The sequence below is a fragment of the Grammomys surdaster genome, unplaced genomic scaffold (assembly GCF_004785775.1).
Source record: "Grammomys surdaster isolate TR1022 unplaced genomic scaffold, NIH_TR_1.0 126133, whole genome shotgun sequence".
Taxonomy (NCBI): domain Eukaryota; kingdom Metazoa; phylum Chordata; class Mammalia; order Rodentia; family Muridae; genus Grammomys; species Grammomys surdaster.
In genome coordinates, this window is record NW_021620941.1 from 3,832,728 (window position 1) to 3,848,966 (window position 16,239).

The 16,239-nt window shown below is 51.9% G+C and overlaps 1 protein-coding gene across 2 annotated transcripts in view; it reads right to left on the minus strand.

The window, feature by feature from the left end:
• Positions 1-6,415: 6,415 nt before the first annotated feature.
• Positions 6,416-16,239, minus strand: part of Ptpa (protein phosphatase 2 phosphatase activator) — a 28,243-nt gene continuing 18,419 nt past the window's right edge. The window contains exons 6-10 of one of the 2 annotated variants that reach the window (XM_028757080.1): positions 15,715-15,814; positions 15,025-15,149; positions 13,626-13,726; positions 9,648-9,755; positions 6,416-6,663 (exon numbers count right to left, since the gene is read on the minus strand). In XM_028757080.1, coding sequence (XP_028612913.1) covers positions 6,586-6,663; positions 9,648-9,755; positions 13,626-13,726; positions 15,025-15,149; positions 15,715-15,814 — 512 coding nt within the window. In that variant the 3' untranslated portion in view covers positions 6,416-6,585. Of the gene's footprint in view, positions 6,664-9,647; positions 9,756-13,625; positions 13,727-15,024; positions 15,150-15,714; positions 15,815-16,239 lie in introns of those variants that run through there. The other variant, XM_028757081.1, reaches the window with a different exon arrangement.

Sequence of the window (16,239 nt, forward strand, 5' to 3'; positions counted from 1 at the left end):
AGAGATGGCAGCCCTGCCAGCCCTTACTAGCCATGTCCAACATGCTGCCTGGCAGCATCTCTAGCCCAGTGCCCCTTGCTGAGCAGTCTTTCCTTAGTCTACTCTTTTTCCCTACCAAAGGTGATGGGACTCAGCTTCAATGAACTCTTCCCTCTTCTCCACCACCTAATCTCTCCACCTCTCCCCAGCAGCCCAGACTTCCTTGGCCTGAACCATTAGGTGACACCGGCTTCCAGGACAGCACCTGCTCAGATGCCAGGAGCTTCCCCACCCTCTATATAGGTCCCTCAAACATTCATACAAACCCACAGAGGGGCCACTACATCTCTTAGCCTCCTAGCTAGTTTATGCTTCGTGACAGGCTCTCGGGTCAACGCCCCACCCTCCTGAAGCTTGCCTACCAGAAACAGTAAGCACTGAACAGAGAACTAATCTAAATGTAGTTCTGTGGAGAGTCAAAGTGCGTTCCAATGTGCTATGGGTGTCCCCAAGCGTGACTCAAAGCTCCAGGGGGCCAGCACTCGTACTCAGCTTCACAGCTCTCCTACCTGCATGTTTTGCTGTCACAGGCTGCGATGGTGCCCATGGTCTGTGACTCTTGTTAGGACTCAGCTCACAGGCTGCTCTCCAACCTCTGAGAGCCTTGGAGCCCAGCTTCCTTGAGAACTAGCTACCTCCTTCCGCAGCTGCTCCATCTTGTTCCCTACCTGTCTGTTTCCTGAGACAGGAAACACTCATCTCATGAAGTGCTCGACACTGGGCAGATTCATGAAAAGCATGAAGGAGCAGTGGTGGCGCACACCTTTAATCCCAGCACTCCAGAAGCAGAGGCAGGAGGATCTCTGTGAGTTCAAGGCCAGCCTGGTCTAGACTGAGGACAGGCAGAGAAACTGTCTTGCCATGTAAAACTGAAACAAAAGCTATGCTGGGAGCAACCAAGGCCCCAGGTTTGTTTTCCTGCAAGACCCTCTCCTAAGAACAGGTTCTCTCCCCTTACCTCCCTGGAGCAACCAGGCTGACACATACAGACTCTCAAACATAAAATGTATAATCCAACTTGTTGTCAAGGTCCATTTGGCTTAGGATGGTGAGCAGAGCCATGCCCATCCACTGAGAGCTCCCTTGGACCACATCAGCAAAGTAGGCATCCTTCATGGGTCCAGCGTGGATGGGCAGTCTGAATCCTCTCATACATCTCCAAGGCATGACTGTACCCATACCTCCCACCCACTGGTGTCCACAGGGCTCCCACTGCCCACAGACCCTCTAATGCGCTTATGCCCTGAGGCAGCTGATGACCCTGCCTCACATTCCTTGTTCAGGTAAGCCTGGTACAATCCAGGAGACAGCATCCTCTTGAAGGACAGGACAAGGACCTCTAGCTACCTGGGGAAGGCTGCCCATGGCCTCAAGGGTTTACTCCATCTCTCCTCTGCCCTCCAGCATCTCCTATGATGAATTTCATGGACTCCAGTGTCACCCACCCACAGGTTCTTCTATCCTACATGCAGACAGGCTGTGGCGTTCAGGGTAGCATGAGTACACACTGCCGTGCTACACACTCTTCCTTCCTCCGAAAGCACTGACTAACCTGATTCAGGAGGCTTTTAGACTGTCTAGTGAACACTGTGAGTTGTGGGCTTACTGCCCAGGGCCGGGCAATCTCACCTTCCTGCTCCCAGTCCCCAGGTCCCCACCCCCAGCACTTGCCTTTGCTACAGGGAAGCAGTCCTCAGCAAGGGTGAAGGCCATTGCTCTGCCACCAGAGCCTTCTCCCCTGCCTCTCCTTGGGCACTGCTCACACCTGGCAAGGGTCTGCTGGCTATATCTGATCTTTTTGACAACTGCTCCCTGACTGCCTCACCCAGTGGTGGAGCAGGGACTCAGCTCCTCCTCCCCACACTTTTAGAAGGTATACATCACCTTGGGTACTCCCTTCTCCTCCTACCAGGAACAGTCAAGCTATTCAAGCCAAGAACTTCCTTCACTCACCCAACTGGACTACTTCTCAGCCAACCCTATCCTTGGGCCAAACACAGCTTTTGACTCCCAAACAGGATACCCACGTACCTCACCCCAGGATTCTTTTTTTTTCTTTTTTCTTTTTTTTTTTGGTTGGTTGGTTGGTTTTTCGAGACAGGGTTTCTCTGTGTAGCCCTGGCTGTCCTGGAACTCACTCTGTAGACCAGGCTGGCCTTGAACTCAGAAATCCGCCTGCCTCTGCCTCCCAAGTGCTGGGCTTAAAGGCGTGCGCCACCACCGCCCGGCTTTTTTTCTTTCTTTTTTTTTTTTTCACCCCAGGATTCTTACACTTCAAACTAAAACCAAACCGCAAGCTCCTGGAGCCTACAGCCACACCATGGTTAGCTCTCCTGGGGACTTACCTCCACTTCCTTCAAGGTGTCTATTCATGCATACTCAACGGCAAACATAAACGTATCTCAAGGTGTGGTGGCTCAGTGGGCAGAGTGCTTGCCTAGCATGCACAAAACCCTGTTGTCCCCTGCACCTCCACAACTGCAAATGGTGGTGCATGCTTCTAATCCCAACCCTGAGTGGCCAGACATGGGATGATCAGGAGTTCACCAAGATTTTCCTCAGCTGCTTATCTGAAGCAGCCTGGGATACAGGAGAGACAGTCTCAACACATTTTTAAAAATGAGATTTAAAGTTCTGCCCGGTGGTGGTGGCACATGCCGTTGATTCTAGCACTCAGGAGGCAGAAGCAGGTGTATCTCTGAGTTTGAGGCCAGCCTGGTCTACAGAGTTCCAGGACAGCCAGGGCTGCACAGAGAAGCCCTGTCTGAAACTACCCCACACACATACACAAAAAGATTTTATTTTGAAGGTCTGTTTTTATTAGCTTAGCATGATAGTACACTTTAATCCTAGCACTCGGCAGACATGAAACAAGCAGGTCTCTGTGAGTTTGAGGACAGCCAGTGCTATGGAAAGACCCCGTCTCAAAAAACAAGTTTGTGCTTTGTGTGCATGTAAGCACACCTGTGTAGTACCCTTGAAGGCCAGAAGAGGGCACCGAATCACCCTGAAACTCAAAATTTATGAGCAGTGTATATGCTAGGAACTGAACACAGGTCCTCTGTGAGATTAGCAAGTGACTTTAAACACTGACCCATCTCTCTGGCCCCTTATTTTCATTTGAAAAGTTATTATGTGTATGAGTGCTTCATGTGCATGTATGTTTGTGTGTTACCCAAAGAGGGTATCAGATACCCTGGAACTGGAGTTCCAAATGTGAGCCCCATGTAGGTGCTAGGAGTCAAACCTGACGTTGAAGCTTCTGGACCTTAGTCTGAGCCCTCACCAGGCCCAGCCTCATGCATTCAATTGCTTATATGTTTCTTTATTGCCTGTATGCATGTCTGGGTGATGGTGCTGGATTCCCTGGAACTGGAGTCAGACAGCTGTGAGCTGCCATGTGTGGACTGGAAATTGACCCTGGGTCCTCTGGAAGAGCAGCCGGTGCTCTCGACCACTGATCCACCTCTTCATCCCCCGGCCCTTATTTTTAATCATACGCATCTGGGTGTGAATGTGTGCACCTAAGTGCAGGCAGGTGCCCATGGATAACCCTAGAAGATGGCTTCAGACCAAGACACTTTCTAAACACAACTGCACTGCTCCAGGTATTAACTTTATAGAAAACCCTGAGTCATAGTGTGGTGGTCTGCATGAAAATGGCCCCCACAGGCACACGGGGAGTGGCACTATTAGGAGCTGGGCCTTGTTGGAGGAAGTGTGTCACTGAGGTGGGCTTTGAGGTTTCAGAAGCCCAAGCCAGGCCCAGTGTCACTCTCTTCCTGCTGCCTGCTAATGCAGATACAGAACTCGCAGCTCCTTCTCCAGCACCATGTCTGCCTGCATGCTGCCATGCTTCCTGCCATGAAGATAAAGCATGAAACCTCTGAACTTAGAAGCCAGTACCAATTAAATTTTTCCTTTATAAAAGTTGCTGTGGTCATAGTGTCTCTTCACAGACTAAAACCTCAACTAAGACACAGTATCAAAACTTTCAATGCGCCTATGTGTAACTCAGAAAGCAGCCCCTCCTCTAATTTCTTTTTTTTTTCTTTCTTTCTTTTTTTTTTTTTTTTTTTGGTTTTTCGAGACAGGGTTTCTCTGTACAGCCCTGGCTGTCCTGGAACTCACTCTGTAGACCAGGCTGGCCTCGAACTCAGAAATCCGCCTGCCTCTGCCTCCCAAGTGCTGGGATTAAAAGCGTGCGCCACCACTGCTCGGCTCTCTAGTTTCTTAATTACAACTCACTAAACTACTGTTGTCTTCTAGTTCACTGTGGCCACAAACACACAGCTACTGTCTGTGAAACGATTCAGCCTCCAGACCAGTGGTTCTCAATCTGGGGTCACAACCCTTTGGAGGCTAAAGGACACTTTCATGGAGTCACCTAAGACCACTGGAAAACACAGACATTTACATTACAATTCATAACAGCAAAATTACAGTTATGAAGTAGCAACGAAAATAACTTTATGACTAGAAAGGACCACAGCATTAGGAAGGCTGAGATCCACAGTGCTAGACCATGGTGCCTGTTTTTCAGATCAAGAAACTGGAGCTCAGAGCAGTAAAGTCAGCTAGCATGGACTTCCTCCATTGTAAGCAGTTGGCCTTGGGTCTGAATTCAAGTGTGCTGGACACTGGAGACATGGCTTTGGGCAACCAAGGATGTCCAGAGGAAGAGTGACTGAGCTGTGGCTCCTCTTCCTGCCTTTGTGCAAAGCCTCCAGAACAGCAGAAAAGCTCCTACTCTCCTATTCTCAGGATTGTCTGGTGTCTAGGAAGACCCACTGCACAGCTGAACTCAGCCCTAGCATAACAGACCAGAGGTGGGCTAAGGACAAAGAGGGCTATGTCTAACAACTGCAGATTCAAGTTTCAATGCCAGCCTCGTCTTTGGCTGGCATTTGGTTCCTGCTTAACACATGCCAGGTCGTAGGACCCGTGCCTGGCAGGCTCAGGAGGTACACACACATCAGTGACAACACAGCATGTGCTCTGAACCAGGCCTAGACTCAGGGTCACCAGTGCCACTTGTGATTGTACCCATTTTCTAGATGAGGGTGCTGGGGTTCAGAGTAGCTCAGACACTTACCCACAACCTTGCTATTAGGAGTGAGCAGGGGGGTGGCTAGGATTTGAACCCTCTGATCTGCTTCACTCATTGTCACATATCCCATCCCCAGAAAGTCAACTGGTAAGGAGACCTGCTAGGGAACAGCCACTTAGTCGTGTCAGGAAAAGATGTGTCACACAAGGGACAGGTGTAAAACAGAGGCTTTAATCCAAACAGCAAGGAAGGCGCAGGGCTGGGGACCCAGGGACAGGGAAGGGAGCCAGGAAGGCAGTGGCCTGGCCCTGGAAGGAAGGCTGGCACTGGGCTTTTCCTGGGAAACTGCCCGTGACTCTGATGACTTCGGTGCCAGCTCTACCCAGATCATAGCTAACCCTTGGGCAAGCCCCTGGGTTGTGCTTCTCAGTGTCCACTCCACAAAAGCTAAGTGGGCCAGGGAAGCCTGCAGGTACCAGTTCAGCCACACGCTGGGAGAAAGCAGGGGACTGTGGCTAGGTCCCCTTAGCAGCCCTACCCATTCCAAGTGTATGCCCAGGCCCAGGCAGCACTTACCTCGTCTCACAGAGGGAAGCGGGAGCAGAGGGCTGTTGCCTTCTTTGCCCTCCTACACAAGCCACAAACCGACCCAAGGGAGCAGAGCAGCAAGCCAAGGGCCTCAGGTGAAGCTCAAGACCACTCAAAGCAGGTAGGCGGCAGCAGAATCAGTAGGCCTGAGACTGACTGGAGGACAGGAGGTTCTCCACAGACACAACAGTTTGTCTCCCTGGGTCTCTACCTCTCCCTGCTTAACAGTTCTGGAAAGTCAGATCTCACCCAAGCAATGGGCTTTCCCAGGAGCCCAGGGCAGCCTCCATAGCTAGGCTATCTCCAGAAAGGGGAATGCCATGTTAACAGTCAGGAGACCTAGCAAAGCCAAGGGCCAGGGAACAAAAGCCAGCATGAGGATGGACACAGGTCCCCCAGGGCCTAGGATGGTACCTTGAGAAGACCAGCCTCATCATCCACGGCCCCTGCATAGCCACCCCCCCAACCCCAACCCTCCCCACAGCTGAGGGCAGCCTCACCCTCTAGCCCCATAGTAGGTACCCAGTGGAACATGGCTGGCAGGAAACCGCCCACCCGCCCGCTCCTGGAGACATCACAATCATGGGGAGGAAAGGGAAAGCAACGGGAAGAACAGGATGTCCTTGTCTCCTCTACATGGGCCTGGGCAGGAGGGAGAGGAAGCAGGAGCACTGGGATGGGCGGGGCCTGGGACCACATCCAAGTCCCTCTCTTCTTGCTTGTCCACCAGACAGACAGTCAAAAACTGGCCATACTTTAGTCAATTCCCCCAACTCAGGCCCTACTTAGCACCCGTCTCAGTAAACAGCCTCTCATCAAACAGAAAGAACAGAAGGTGGGCGGAAGGGGTGCTGGATCAGAGAGGGCACAGGAAACTGGCCAGGGTGGCTCTGGTAGACCAGCCTCTCCTAGCCTGATGTGACTGGATGGATGGGCAGCAGGCTCCCGAACTTGAAGTGCTGGATCACAGGGAACTTCTCCAGGCACTGAGAAAGGAGGGAAACCAGGGAGGTGAGGCCTGTCTTGCCTCTTACATCCCCGGGGACCCAGACAAACATTCTGTGGGAATCCACCAGTGCTCAAGAGCACCTAGTCAGAGCAGCCCCTGGCCTAGGAGGAAGGTGATCTTTGTCACCTTCACCTTGTCCCCACCTGCCATTCAAAGGCACGCATCGAGTAGAAGCCAAGACAGGGAGCTAAGAGACATCACTTGACCCAGAAGAAAAGCGAGCCATAAGAAATGACAAAGATCCCACCCACAACCCCCAGCCCAATTCTCACCCTAGTGGTATGGGGACATCTGACCACAACTGAGAAGAGGCTAGGGCCTACTTTCTGTAGTCTTTGGCCTCAAAGGACATCTCGACACTTCAGAGTGAGACAATAGGAGTAGGCTGACACCCCTGCCCTACCCTGGCACAGCCCCTGTGGAACTCGAGGCAATAACACTTTTGGCAGGCAAAGGAATGGGGACTCCCTGAGCCCAGTTCAGACCCCTGGCAGCCTGAGCCCAGGCCCACAGACTATATTTCTTTGCCTGTTACTGGCTTGCTCTGTCTCCCAGGCAGTAGCCTTAGCCAGGGTGTGAGGGTGGCCTGGCCTCGTCCTAAACAACCCTCGATGTGCTTGGGACCTGTAGGAGGAGGAGACTTAGGGCCTCAGAGGTGAGGGCCTGGCTAGCTGTGTCAAAGGGCTAATCTGATGGGCTCACCTTCCCTCACCCCAGGAAGCAGCTTCAGAAGAAGTAGGGGCACATACAGGAGCAAGTGGAACAGAGAGAGACTGAACTCTGGTATAGAGCCAGGCCTGAGCAAAGTGGGGAAAAAGGAGGTGCAGCCTGTCCTGGGGGAGGAGCAGCATGTCCAGGCCTGAGGCAAGGCAGCTGCCGGTGCTTAGGTCATCAGGAAGTGGTGGGTGTTTGGAAGGCACCCCCACCCCCAGGGGCTGGAATTCCAGAAAGGGTCAAAGGTCAACCTGCCTCAGGCTCTCACAGAAGAAAAGCCAGAAAGGCAAGTGGGGGAAGGGCCCACAGGATAAGCAGGAGCTACATTGGTAAGAAGCTGCTGGGGTGGAGAAAGTCCAAGGCCCCAGGGCAGCAGAAACATCTAGGAGGGCTTTTCTCCCAGCAATCCTGTCCAGCAATTGTCCTGGGCTTTAGAAACCTGGCACTTCCTAACCCAGTACAGAGTCCAGGCTGGGTAGTTCGAGGAGAGAAGTCCAGGTATGGTGATAGCCTTCCTTGTAGAAAGATCCCTATCACACAAGGCCCAGAAAGCCCCTGATACTTCTCCTCAAAGAACCAGGTCAGGGAACTCAACAGCTAATTGCATATCCTGAGGCTGCCTGACATGGCACCATGCCTGATCAAACCCCTGCTGGCAGCTCAGGGGTCTTCCCTGTGGATGGAGAACTAGGCTGAAAAAGTAGGTTCTTTCCTGGGCCCTCTGAGCAGGGGGCTTATAGTGCCCTATACTCAGGGACTAGAGAATAAAAGCACCAGTAAGAACTGGGTATATTGCCTGGAGGTGGTGGCACATGCCTTTAATCCCAGCACTTGGGAGGCAGAGACAGGAGGATCTCTGAGTTCAAGGCCAGCCTGATCTACAGAGTGAGTTCCAGGACAGTCAGAACTACACAGAGAAACCCTGTCTCAAAAAACAAAACAAAAAGCCTGGGTGCTACACAGCCCCGAGATGTTCATGCCTCTCTGCAGGTGGCAGAGTTAGCCTACAGATCCACCCTGGGTCTGTGGCACGGGCCGGCTCCCACTTTCGGCATGCATCGGGTGAAATGTCCAGTCTCTAGTCACACATCCTTTCAGTCAGTAACTGCAGGGAGACACAGCAACGCCTTTAGGACCTAAGGATCTTAGGACATGGCTTCCAAGGCCTGCACCTTGTACGCTCTTCCCTCCCGCAGCCTGCAGATCTTCTGCCGCTGAAAGGGGGACAAAGTTTCAGACTCTAAGCAAGAAGGCACTGGAGTCCTGCCTTTGATGTGGGGGTGCTGTATACCCTCCTAGCTGACACTCTGGGGATCAGCAGAAGTAAGGCTGTGGGGACGACGACCAAGGGTAGGTGGTGCCGGGATGCTGGGGCCAGCCTGTAGAGCAGGAAGAGGTCTGGGCAGCTCCAGGAATGGCCTCCCAGATGACAGAGGTATGTGGGCTGAAGCCTAAACATAGGATGTAAACCTAGAGGAAGAGGATCAAGGAGAGAATGGAAAAAGCTAGCCAGGCCCAAGCCCAAACCTGGTAGATCACGCTTTATTAACCCTGTCAAGGCCAAGTCCAAGGGTGCCAGGCCAGTGGGAAACATTTGCACTACCAAATCCAGCTGTCCCTTCCTCGTGGTCCCGCCTCTGAGGACGGATAAGGTGAGCTCTGAGCTCTGTGAACGAGACCCCTTCTCATAGACTGGGTGGTGGTCAATAATCAGAAAGGGGCTGCTCCAGGGCAACACTGAGACTGTTGGCACATGCTGGGCTGGGGACGGGAGTGGGAGAGACACGTTTGGATCTCACAGCTCAAAAAAGCCAAAGTCAAGTAGCTCTAGATACTGGAGGGCCAGGTAAACAGGTAGAAAGGGCATACTCTCCCTTCTGTGGAGAGTACGGGAAGCCCTAGGAAGGCAGGCACATTTCAGCAGGGAGCTCCCCAGCCCAGCATCTTTCCCAGCAGCAGAGTTACCCTGTCCCACGTTTGATGTCCTACTCACTGTGGGAGGCACTAAGGTTATCAGAGCTTTGCCTCCTGACAGGGACGAAGAGCCCCTAACTTCTCCAGCAGCACAGGCTATGAAGAAATGAGCTGGGCCTCTGCCCATCCATCAGGCTCTGAGGTCCCCAGGTTTCAGACAGCTGGGCCAAGAGCCAGAGCAAAACAATGTGATGAAGAATCAGAAGTCCTGAGCTCACCCTCAGGACCAAGTGTCATCAGGGGCAGCCATTAGGCTGGCCAGACCCCACTCACCTCTGCCTTATACATGCGAATGAGGCCCTGGTTGACTTTAGACCAGGAGGGGACAGCACTGATGTTCCACAGCTGGTTGGAGTGCTCTGCAAAGGGGCCGGTCTTCATCTGGAAAAGAAGTCCAGGAACTAGAGAGGCAGAGGACGGACGGACGGACGGACTCACACACACACACACACACACTTGGCCTACAAGAGCTGCTACAAAAAATATAACCTCTTTCACCCACCCCCACCCTCTGCTTACCTCTTTCACACAGACAGAACAGAAGCTCCATTCCCAATACCTATCAAATTTAGCAACCCTAGGGAGAGACAATCTCCACCCTGAGAGAGTAGAATGTGTTGCCATCCAGACAGCAGCCAGGCTCCCTTCCCCACTCTGTAGGACAGGAAAGGGACCATGGAGGGCCCTGATGGATCTGGCCCTCTGCATAGTAGACAGGGAGGCTCCAGAACAGTATAGGAGAAAAGTTTGTTTAGCAAGGTCAAGAGTAGGGTGGAAAAAGCCACAGCAGCAAGATGAGCGGGCACAGGTGAGCCCGACAGTGCAGTCCTTGCACTCCCTCAGCAGCACAGTGCAGTTCCCAGGGCCTCAGAGCCTCAGCCCAAAACAGGGCGAGGGAACCCCGTGTCCTGAATGCATATGCCAGTGAGAGCACCAGGCCAGTACATTTTATTTATCAGGAATGCAGCTCAGCACGCCCACCTCACCCCCTTCCCAGGTTCCAGGCAGCATCTATGTTGGGGAGCAGGGCTCAGCATCCCACACTACAGACAAAGACGGAAAAGCTTGGTGAGTCTGATAAGGACCATAGTGAGTGTAAGGTTCCAGAAGAAGCTACACATGAAAGTGGGGGTGAGGTAGGGGCTAGTTCCTGGAAAAAGGATAAGCCCAAACTTTCTTCACAGAAGGACATCACAGGCCACTTTACTGCTGTGGCTTCACCTGGTGGTCCATACTCCCACAGGCCTCTAGTTCAGTAAGGGCAATGTCTAGATATAAATTAGAAATGCTACCATTTTTCCGTATCACTTCTCTCGCCTGGCAAAAATCACCAATGAGAGAACCTATCTCAGTGGCTCCGCCCCAGTGTTGAGGACGGGAGGTTTCCAAAGCCTGCCCAGTTCCCTACCAGGCATTTGTGGAGTCTTTCCCTGACCACAGGCACCAAAGTTTACAGTCCCCTCAGTTTCCTGAGATTTATCCCAACACTCCTGCAAAGATTCTGCCCTCAGTCTCTCTCCTTCCCCACTCTGACTCTGCACACTTGCAGGCTGGACTATGAAACAGGGTCCCCTACAAAGCCCCTGTGCAAATCACCAGCTGCTTTGTCACAGCAGGTGCTCCAGCGTCAGCTCCTCAAGAACACAGGGACAGAAAAAGGGATGATGAGACCCTGCCTGAGGGCAAGGGACCTCAGAAAGGACTGTCTGGCAGGCTGCAGAGCTAGAGCAGGCCCAAGTTGTGTAGCCCAGTTATGTTCCTAGAGAGGCCACCACACCCTCAAGGCCTTCAGGGCCTCAGGTCTCCCACGTCCTTCAGAAGGAGGTTCTCCAACTCAGAGAAAGGAAAAAACAAACAAACAAACAAACAAACAAACAAACAAAAAAAAAGAGGTGAAAAAAAGAAATTGGGGGTAAGAAAACCAAAATAAAAAAAAATAATAATTTTTTTAAAAAAAATTAGCTCATTTTAGCCACAAAGGGAGAAGAGAAAGAGCGAGAACAAGCAAGCAACTGCAGTCCCGCAGTGACCTCAGGGGAATCGTGTGAGTCAGAGCAGCCATATTGAGCAGGAAATTACTCACAGACGCTGCGTTCCTGCCTCTCCACTCCCCAGAGAATCGGCCTTTTGTAAATGGTTCCTCTGTCAGTAACTGAGGGGGATGGGCGGGGTGGGGGAGGCTCAGCACAGCGCCTTCCTGTCAGCTCCTTCCCTTCCAGCTGAAATCTGATCCCTCCCTTCCCAAAACTCCAAATTTAGAAGCCAGATTGAAACTGAAATTCTTTTCCTGCCTGCCCTAGGCTCTTAAAGGCGCCAGGACTACATTTCCTGAAGCAGTAGGAGCCCTACAAGGTAGGCTTCCTCTGTTGTCATGCCCAGGGCTATCAAAGCAATCCTGACACAAGACCCAGCAAAGAGAAGTGGTTTCCTTCCCAACCTCCTTGGGTTTGGTTTGACCAGTAAAAACTGCAGGTCTCCCTGACCAAAAGCCCTGGACATCCTGTAGGCTTCTGTGCCCTGGGGTCTGGATGAGACCACTTGCTTACTGATGGATGTTATAAATGAAAGCTGCCAACGTCATGAAGTGCAGGGGTGGGGAGATATCTAGTATCCATCTCTCTATCTATCTGTCAGCAACAACGGCAGCAGCAGGGCCCTCTAACTGCCCAACCCAGGCAGGCAGCATGCCCTTGCTACCACAGCGCCTAGCAACCAACCAGAGCTTGACTGACCCAAGAGCCTGAAACCAAGAGAAAACAAGCTTTGCATAGAAGGTGCACAACAACCAAAAGCTACCCCTCCCACTTCCTACCTCTATTACTGAAGCCTCCAGAGTTCAGCTCACTTTAGCGCCTCCTTGTGGTTATTTGGACTACCTTCTAAGGGGTCCTCCATTCCAAATTTTGGGAAAGGTTTTGGGGTTTTATACCAGCAGAAACAAACACACACACTAAATCTTAGCATGAGATCGATCCCAAGTCCCTGAAGCCCAGCCTGGCTAGCCTCCTTGTTAGAATTATTGACAGGGACGTAAGGGGCTTGGCCAGCCGCCAGAGGAAGCAGTAACAGCTTAGGCTTTTGCCTCAAGCATCAAGCTCTGCAGAATCTGTGGCTCCTTCCCGCCCGGTCCTTCCCTCTCACCCTAAAGCCTCCCCAGCCCTCACTGCACGCTGAAGTCCTGCAAAGCTGTCTTTCAAGGCAGTGAGCCAGGCTACCCCCAGTCATTCTGACCTTGAGTCTGCCACACTGCTGAAGGCAGCAGATCTCCAAGAACCAAGCAGTGGCTGCCCAGCCGTCAGTCCTGGCTCCATTTGCTGACTTGGAAAAAATGTGTCATTCCCCTCTGGCCCCTAGAGCTTGGCAAAACCCTGAGGCAAATGCTGACCAGAAGGAACCTAGAGTCAAGGCTGCTAACTAGGCTTTCCCCTGTTAAGAGACTCAGAACAGAGAGCCGAGAGAGTAGCATCCAGGAGCAGGAGACCACGTGTAATTCCATAGGGCAAACATGCAAGGGGCATGGAAAGAGAAGCCAGGAATGTGTAAACTTGGAATGAGACTTGATAGTATAGGCAGAGAGAATGAAAAGTTCTGACACCTCCTGGAAGCAAGGCCCTGATACTGTGGGTCCCTTGATGAGCTCCTGGCTCTTGTCCACAAGATTCTGAGCGAGAAAGCAGGCATGGACCCAAAGCCATGAATTTTCAGACTCCTTGGGCCATCTCTGGGGAATGTTCCAGCACCATACTACAGGGAATACTGCCCCAGTGAGACAAGAGCTTCCAGTTAGGGAACGTGCCAGGTGGTGTGGGCCCAGTGACTGCCACCATAGGCTGCTTGTTTTCACCCCTCAAACACTGCTGAGGTATAGAGACAGAACTGCTCCCAGCACTTCAGCTCCTCTAGGGATTTCAACCTGAGTCCATAACCTCTAACCTCACTGCACCCCATCATAATGTATGGCACCCTTTTAGGCCTGCTGCCGGGTCACCAACTCTAGCTAACAACTACATTAACCCACCAGCCCAAGAGCCCCATGGGAGCTGAGTGTGGTGGCTTATTTTCTAATCCCAAGCAGTCAGGAGGCTGAAGCAGTTAGACTATCATCAATTTAAGGCCAGCGTGGGCAGCAGAGTGAAGATCCAACTCAAACCTAACAATGAAAGAGTCCCCCTGCATCTGGGAGAAGGCTGGTGGCTGGGCAAGAGGGCCCCAGTGGCCAAGGCTGCCTAACAAAGGCGGTATAGCCCTCACCTCAGTGATGAACAGGATGCACTGGAGGAACATGTAGTCCTTGTGGTTCTCACTCACTGCCTTCTCATCCACGAAATGTCTGGGCTCCAAGTGGGGGTGGTCTGGGAAAAGCAGAGACCTGGGCTTCAGAACAGCCCTGACCCAGCCTCAGCACAAGGTCCCTACCGCAGACATTTTACAACCATTGTGATGACATTGTGATAGAGCAATGGTAGAGTCCCTGCTTAGTGCAAAAAGATCATAATGGGTCTGAGAATTCCTTGTCACCTAGCAAGATGCTTACTGTACACAGCCAGCTACCATGCATGTATCAGTGGTGACACTGGCACACACACATCTGACGTGCTGCCAATCAGCAGAGATGACAGACACACTTGGGCATCCACTCAACCATGGCAGTGACTCTGCTCCTGGCTTGTCAGTACCAGCCTCTGCTGTTTAAGCATCATTAGAGAGTGTACGCCTACCTTAAAAGTTATACTCCTCTCCCAGAGGTCCTGAGTTCAATTCCCAGCAACCACATGGTGGCTCACAGACATCTGTAATGGAATCAGAGGCCCTTTTCTGGTGTGTCTGAAGACAGCTATAGTGTACTCATATACATGAAATAAGTTACCTCAGCTGAGTATGGTGATATATACCTTTACTCTCAGCATACGAAGATAGGTTAGTTCCAGGCCAGCCAGGAAAAAAAAAAAGTCCCCCTAGTGGCTGTGTCAGAAAGACATCACGGTGGGAAAGCACATGCCACAGTGCCATGGTGTCCTGGAGTCTCTGAGAAGACTGTAGGGGAAAGTGCCTAGAATGGCAAGTTCTCAGCCACTGGGTATCTGAGTACTAATTAGTAGCAGTTCATTCTCTATGGAACTAAAGGGATCAGTAACCCGTCCAATGGCAGATCCCAAGATGCTGACCATGTCTGGACAATCCTTTTCAGTGTGGAGCGTGACAGAGCACACCTGGGAAGCACACAGCAAAAGCACGTGGCAGCAACTCGCCTGTACCCCTGCACAGAGTCCCATCACTCCAGCAGTTAGTAGGTGACACTAATGATCAAAAAAGCCCCGAATTTTCACTGTGAACCCCACAGCTGCTGCCAGGAGCTGGCTCATTCACCTGGTCTATCCTGCGGCAGGCACAGTGGCCCTGGCTCCCCTCCACGTCACTTTCCAGTATCTTGGTGGTATCCCACCATGAACTCCTCTAGCTGGCCACACTGGCTCAAAGCATTAAGTTGACAGCAAACAACCTCCATCAATAGCTGGTCTAAGCTGGTCTAATGTTCTGCTCTACAATCTGTCATTGTGTGTCCTGGGCAGGAGGAAGAGAACAGGAGGGACTTGGGGAGCACAGCTGCACCCATGGGGTACAAGGTGGAGATGTGACCACTCACTAGTACCTATGAGCTGTGAGCTGCCCCAGATGAAGGGCAGGAACTGGAAGTCATCCAGACCCCATACGCCCTGGCTGCCTGCAGGCTCCATCCTGTATGTCTTCTGCAACTTCCTCATAACCTCAAGATACCTGTGTAGAAAGGGCGGAGAGAAAGGAGACAACGGTGAGGAATGGCATTCTTCAGCACACGAAGGGTATGGAGAATGGGGAGTTGAAAGAGTCAAGAGGCTTTTTTCCTTTGCCCTCTGATGTCTTCTGTCAGGGAGAGGGACAAATCACCACCTGGAAACCAGGCTTAGTGTCATCAACCCTGGCAACCTGTAATAGCCTGGGCAGGAGTCCCTTTCTCTAATCTCAGGTACCACTGGAAAGTGGGTGAGGTCCCCGGTGTCAGAAATCAGAAGCTGTGCACATGGGTCACCTACAGAGCTGGTGGTGTGCCAACACCAGGACAGCAGTGTGTCCCAAGGGCTGCTCAGCTCAGAGCAGGTCCCTGCACACATGCGCTGCCCAGAAGAGTGCCTCCTGTCTTTGGTGGACTGTGATGTCAGCAGTGTCAGCAGACACCTGTCTCTTTCCCCTTCTATAAGAGGCAGGCAGCTGCTACTGCATAAAGTTGTGAAAATTAACCTAAGAACAGCGCCTCCACATGGTGAACACCAGGTATGACATCCTCCCCTCCAAGGTGACTTACCTATCAAACACCTTGAAGACAATAGCCACCTGGTCGTCCACCCGGAGCACACCAATCTTGCAGAGACAGCAGAGGAAAGCAGCAAAGGCAGCCTCATGTCCTGGGGAAGAAAATGTCCCAGGCTGACATGTTCTAGAAGTCCCTCAGCACTCAGCCAGAAGGCCCATACTGTGGAGGAGACCTCCTCCCAGTCCAGAAGCCCTGGCTCTCTTCCTGACGAGCCTGCTGGCGACGTCCTGCACAGGCACCTGCATCTTACTCTATGGGTTTGACAAATTACAAAGCCCGTCTTGCTAAGCACCTGCTATGTGGTCAGACACTGTCCATGCTGGATCCCAGTGACAAAGGAGCCCTTGGCTTAAAGCCCATCATTTGTCAGAGATCACAGTCAGTAAATATTAAACATACAGTCACTACTTTGAGTTTATCTATTTGGGAGACTGGTGGGTAACTGAGGCACATCCTAGGGGAACCCTAATTTCAGAGTTCAAAGTATTCCCCTAAGGAAATAATGTTTGAAATGCA